Source organism: Schistocerca americana, chromosome 3 (genome assembly GCF_021461395.2).
Source record: "Schistocerca americana isolate TAMUIC-IGC-003095 chromosome 3, iqSchAmer2.1, whole genome shotgun sequence".
NCBI classification, from domain to species: Eukaryota; Metazoa; Arthropoda; class Insecta; order Orthoptera; family Acrididae; genus Schistocerca; species Schistocerca americana.
In genome coordinates, this window is record NC_060121.1 from 162298090 (window position 1) to 162304089 (window position 6000).

At 39.1% G+C, this 6000-nt stretch overlaps 1 protein-coding gene across 3 annotated transcripts in view; it reads left to right on the forward strand.

The window, feature by feature from the left end:
• The window catches only part of LOC124606848 (alanine aminotransferase 1-like), a 73174-nt gene extending 68640 nt beyond the window's left edge, over window positions 1–4534 (forward strand). Inside the window, exons 9-12 of one of the 3 annotated variants that reach the window (XM_047138926.1) lie at window positions 2626–2811; window positions 3494–3642; window positions 4074–4128; window positions 4196–4534. In XM_047138926.1, coding sequence (XP_046994882.1) covers window positions 2626–2811; window positions 3494–3642; window positions 4074–4128; window positions 4196–4231 — 426 coding nt within the window. In that variant the 3' untranslated portion in view covers window positions 4232–4534. Of the gene's footprint in view, window positions 1–2625; window positions 2812–3493; window positions 3643–4073 lie in introns of all 3 variants that reach the window. The other 2 variants (XM_047138925.1, XM_047138924.1) reach the window with 2 other exon arrangements.
• Window positions 4535–6000: the final 1466 nt, after the last annotated feature.

Sequence of the window (6000 nt, forward strand, 5' to 3'; positions counted from 1 at the left end):
TCTGATCCAGTCCCGGAAAGCATCCTGTCACAAGTGGAGCACTTTTGGGGTTCTTCTGAAGGAGGTTCTGGGTTTGAGGGGATGAGGAAGTGGCTCTGGTTATTTGCTTCTGTTCCAGGTTGGGAGGGTAGTTACGGGTTGCGAAAGCTGTTTGCAGGTTGGTGGTGTAAAGGTTCAGGGATTCGGGTTTGGAGCAGATTCGTTAGCCACAAAGACCTAAGCTGTAGGGAAGGGACCGTTTGATATGGAATGGGTGACAGCTGTCATAATGGATGTACTGTTGCTTGTTGGTTGGTTTGATGTGGACGGATGTGTGAAGCTGGCCATTGGACAGATGGAGGTCAACGTCGAGGAAAGTGGCATGGAATTTGGAGTAGGACCAGGTGAATCTGATGGAACCAAAGGAGTTGAGGTTAGAGAGGAAATTCTGGAGTTCTTCTTCACTGTGAGTCCAGATCATGAAGATGTCGTCAATAAATATGTACCAAACTTTGGGTTGGCAGGCCTGGGTAACCAAGAGGGCTTCCTCTAATTGACCCATAAATAGGTTGGCGTACGAAGGGGCCATCCTGGTACCCATGGCTGTTCCCTTTAATTGTTGGTATGTCTGACCTTCGAAAGTGAAGAAGTTGTGAGTTAGGATGAAGCTGGCTAAGGTAATGAGGAAAGAGGTTTTAGGTAGGGTGGCAGGTGATCGGCGTGAAAGGAAGTGCTCCATTGCAGTGAGGCCCTGGATGTGCGGGATATTTGTGTATAGGGAAGTGGCATCAATGGTTACAAGGATGGTTGCTGGGGATAACAGATTGGGTAAGGATTCCAGGCATTCGAGAAAATGGTTGGTGTCTTTGATAAAGGATGGGAGACTGCATGTAATGGGTTGAAGGTGTTGATCTACGTAGGCAGAGATACGTTCTGTGGGGGCTTGGTAACCAGCTACAATGGGGTGGCCGGGATGTTTGGGTTTGTGAATTTTAGGAAGCAAGTAGAAGGTAGGGGTGCGAGGTGTCGGTGGGCTCATGAGGTAGATGGAGTCAGGTGAAAAGTTTTGTAGGGGGCCTAAGGTTCTGAGGATTCCTTGAAGCTCCGCCTGGACATCAGGAATAGGATTACCTTGGCAAACTTTGTATGTAGTGTTGTCTGAAAGCTGACGCAGTCCCTCAGCCACATACTCCTGACGATCAAGTACCACGGTCGTGGAACCCTCGTCAGCCGGAAGAATGACAATGAATCGGTCAGCCTTCAGATCACGGATAGCCTGGGCTTCAGCTGTGGTGATGTTGGGAGTAGCGTTATGGTTTTTCAAGAAAGACTGAGAGGCAAGGCTGGAAGTGAGAAATTCCTGGAAGGTTTGGAGAGGGTGATTTTAAGTGTGTGTGTGTGTGTGTGTGTGTGTGTGTGTGTGTGTGTGTGTGTGTGTGTGTGTGTGTGTGTGTGTATTTTGTCTAATTCAGAAGGCGGCTGTTTGGCTGAAAGCTTACTTGTTTAGCAGTCTTTTTATTGTGCCTGGCAGTGACTAAACATTTCCACTATAAGGTGAGTAACAATCTATGCTTTACATAATATAGTCATTCTTCAATCTATTTTAATCACTACTACCAGTGTATCAATGAGACTCCCATTGGGACTGTCTCTCTTAAACTTATAAGCAAAGAACTGCAGATACATCAGAAAACTGTGTGAAACGTAATTGAAATTAAGTAGAGCGAGGTGTAGGTGTTTACACATTATAATTAAAGATTTATCAAGTTAATTGTTCTTTTATTTAGTACCTCAGCAAAAATGTCACTCAACAGTTTCTTAGTTTCAGTTTAACATCAGCATCTTTCAGGTTTGGGGTGGCCAAAGCTTACTTTTACAGATTAATATGCAAACAGTAAGAAGTGTAAACCTGCCAAATAAAACACACATTTTACTTAAGCAGCATAAAAGTTCACTTGCATCTCATTGTAAGTACAAATTTTTTACAGTAAATATTACTGAAGAAATAGATAATTATATGTAATGGTCACACAATGACAATTTTCATAAAATGTGATAATCAATTTCTAAATTTATTTTACAAGTACATAGATTTCTGCGCATGAAAATTTTACATAGCCTGACTGCTTAGTAAGAAATTTTTAAATTTTAGCTTAGTAGGTAAGATAAAACTGTACTCAATCCTAAGGTTGAACACCATGCCACTTTAATATGCATAGTCATTTTGGAAGCAGTATATTTTCTCTTTCCAACCTATGATGAATGATTGACGCAGCCAGTTATAAGGGGACCTACAGTTTAATGTGGACTCCAAATCATGGTGCATCTAAGCATTTTTTACATGCAAATTATTGCCAAATGTAAAAGAGGAGATAACTGGAAGAAAAGATTCTACAATTGTCAGAATGTTCAACATCAGACTTGTAGATCTTTAGTCTGATGCCTAGCCACTAAGTCATTGAGCCACATGTTAGTGTATGTTTTACTTTGACAATGGATTCATCATTTCATTTAAAATGATGCTCATATTTAATTAGCAGTATGTTGTAATGATTATTCTCTCTCTCTCTCTCTCTCTCTCTCTCTCTCTCTCTCTTTAAGGGTGGTGCATTTGCATGTGTGTGTATATTGTGATTTTGTGTACAGGTTGCAATCGACTGCATAGTCAAACCACCTCAGCCAGGAGCTCCATCATACAAGCAGTATGCTGTAGAAAAAGAGGCTATTTTAAACTCACTCAGTGTAAGAGCAAAGATTGTTGTAGAAACATTCAACAGTCTGAAGGGGATGTCCTGCAACAAAGTGCAAGGTGCCATGTACGCATTCCCAAAGGTAAAACTCCAACACTCTTAAAATATGTGGCAACTGGAAAACATGTTCTACAGTGTTTAATCAAAATATGAGGCAAGGCAACCTATCAGTTTGTAAACAGCCCCTTGCTCTTTTTCTAGCATAAGCACATACATGAGCTTGGAAATGTAGTAAAATATTTCTACTATCAAATGTCTCTGTGCACTGCATCAATCAGCTACATGTGAGTGGAGTAGCCTTTCCTCATTTTTGGTCATGGTTCCCTTTCTGGAATTTTTCTTATTGTAGTAGTGATACAATACTATGTCTAGCATTATAGAAACCATTATGTAGTGAATGACATGTTGCATTATTGGGCTGAAAATGAGTGATTAAGTTATTGGAGGCCCATTGTTAGGGTTAGTTGCAATTCCTCAGACGACAACCGTTGAAATACATAATAAAGCACATCTCTTGTTTACCATCATAAATGCTTGGTGAAGATCACTAAGCACTGATGTAAAGAAGTCAGAACATGTTATCTTTATGCTGCTCCATTCCCTATTGCAACCTGTTTGCTGAATGGAGCCAGCTTTCTCCAATCCTTTTCCTCCCTATTCAGATAGCAAGTGCTGTTCCTTTATTCTGTAGTGAAACAGCCAATTTTTACACTTTTATTCTTCTGTATTTATTGTTCATGTCCTGCTATCAACTTTCATTTCAGTTACATCTTCCACCCAATGCTATAAAGACAGCTAAACAAAATCATTTACCACCAGATACATTTTATGCATTGGGATTACTGGAGGCAACTGGTATCTCTGTTGTACCAGGATCAGGATTCGGGCAAAAACCAGGAACTTATCATTTCAGGTATGAAATCAGTTATCAGTTCTGATATGAAATGTTGAATGTAAATTATGTATGTGAAAAAGAGAAGTATCTACCTGCCAGTCACTGGAATAAGAATAATTACAGTATAGTTGCTACACGAGATACAGAAACGATTAATAAGCAATTACCACCTTCAGAGGTTTGGAGTGACTGAAATTTTATTCTTTTTAGCAGCTCTTCATATTTCCCTTTTTCCTTGTTCATTCAATTTATTAGCAGACAGAATTTTTTAGAGAATGTGAAAGGAATGAAATTCTACTCTGTTTTTCTAAGCAATGTAGTTTTTCATTTACCTTGCATTTTTCAGCATGTATCCATTGTTTAAGATTTGAACTACAGGTATTTCATTAGTTTACTGTTGCATTATAGATTCTTGGAAGGTTAACAGTCATACATATTTTCTTTTCCAGAACTACTATTCTGCCTCAGCAAGATAAACTGAAGAGTATTATGAAGAAATTCAAGGCTTATCATGAAGAGTTTATGCAAAAGTATGAATAATATGCAGAAGAGTATTATGAAGAAATTCAAGGCTTATCATGAAGAGTTTATGCAAAAGTATGAATAATATGCAAATTAAGGAAAGTGCTCACAAATTTGGGCAGAGCAGTGTTTTATTATGGATATATTTGTCTTCTGTTCCTTTATGGAGTAAAAACTACTAAATACTTATACTTGTGGACAAATATTACTATACATCCTAAGGAGGCTGTGAAATTAATTTCTTAAATGATGTAATACTCACTTTTAGCTGTTACCTTTTTATTTCAGTTTTGAAATTTTGCCATTTGATTTGATGTTGTGTGTGTTGTATATTACATATATGTCATTAAAAATTATAGAAACTGTGGATCCATGTTACAAGTAATTAATGTGAAATAAATATGACATGCAATCCATAATTTTCATGTTATTTGTTTGTGTTGTTACACTCAAAATTATCAAAGGATTTGACAGTAGCATTAGAGCTCTATTATAAATGATGGAAGGGTTACCATGCAGCTGAGGTATTGTGCAGTTGTTGATAAGTACAGAATCAAGACTGAAAGTGTACCTATGTCTTTTGTGTCCTACCTCAAATCTAAAAACTAACAAAAACATGTACATGCATGCTGTCTTTCATTGTCCTGGTATAGATCCTTAAATATAATGGACCCCATCATGACCATTTGATCTGTCAGAAGTTTCTGATAACACAGAATGCAGCCCCCTTATGGAAAATGGGCAGCTGTATTCCTAATCAGTGGTGGAATTGAAGTTCCAATTACCCCTCCCAGAAGCCATTCTGTTCTGTCAGAAGGCTGAGTCGTGATTGGCAGTGACAATCACTTTGGCAATATAGGCCATCATAACCCAGACAATGTCTGCTTCTCAAAGGGCTGCATAGATCTTTGCTGTTGGTTAACACTTGAATCTACACAGAGCCACCCACCTGGTCCTTACTGCAAAGTGGCATTCATCACTCCATCAGGGCCAAGATGCCTTTTCAGCTGGCCTGAAGACTGCAGAATGTATGTTTCTATGGCATGGTGGATCACTTTGGTAATATGATCCACTCACTCCTGGATGCTGTTATGGTGTTCAAACACAGCAAGTTGTCTGCAGAACATCCAGTCTTCACTATTGTGCACCCACCATGATGGTTGTGTTTCCGGTCTGGTACAAATCCTCATACGGCAAAACAAAGAAATTTCCTTGTCCATATTAACCTCCTTTTGGAGTAAGGATACTTTCCTGACTTGTTGCATGAAGCAACTTTAATTCCACTTTTAAAACCTGGGAAGGATCACACATACCCAAAGTAGTTGTCATAGTGTTGCCCTCACTAGCTGTATGGGAAATACCTTGTATCAGATGGTCAAGTGCTGCCGTTTCTGAATCATAGAACCCAGGTAGTTTCTTAGTTGCTTTCTGTGTGCATTCATCATATACCACTCCACCTTTGGTAACAAAGCCCTCCTGGAAGTAGCTATACAACAGGCTTTTCTATGCTGGAATCACTTAATGGGTATATTTTTTGACATCAGAAAGGCTTACAATACTCCTTGGCAGCACAATATCCTTGGGCAGCACCATGAATGGAAGTTTTGAGGATGTCTTCCTATCCTTATGCAGTTGTTCCTTTCACGCTATTTAAGATATTGAGTCAGTTCTGTCCTCCACGACTGCACTGAGCAAGAGAATGTTCCTCAAGGTAGTGTTTTAAGTGTGACTGTCCTTGCCATAACTATTAACAGTATAACATCGACAGTTAAATGTCTTGTCCAAAGTTCTTTGTTTATTGATGATTTCTCTTTGTTTTGTCCCTTTGAACCTTTCAACAACAACTCGTCAGTT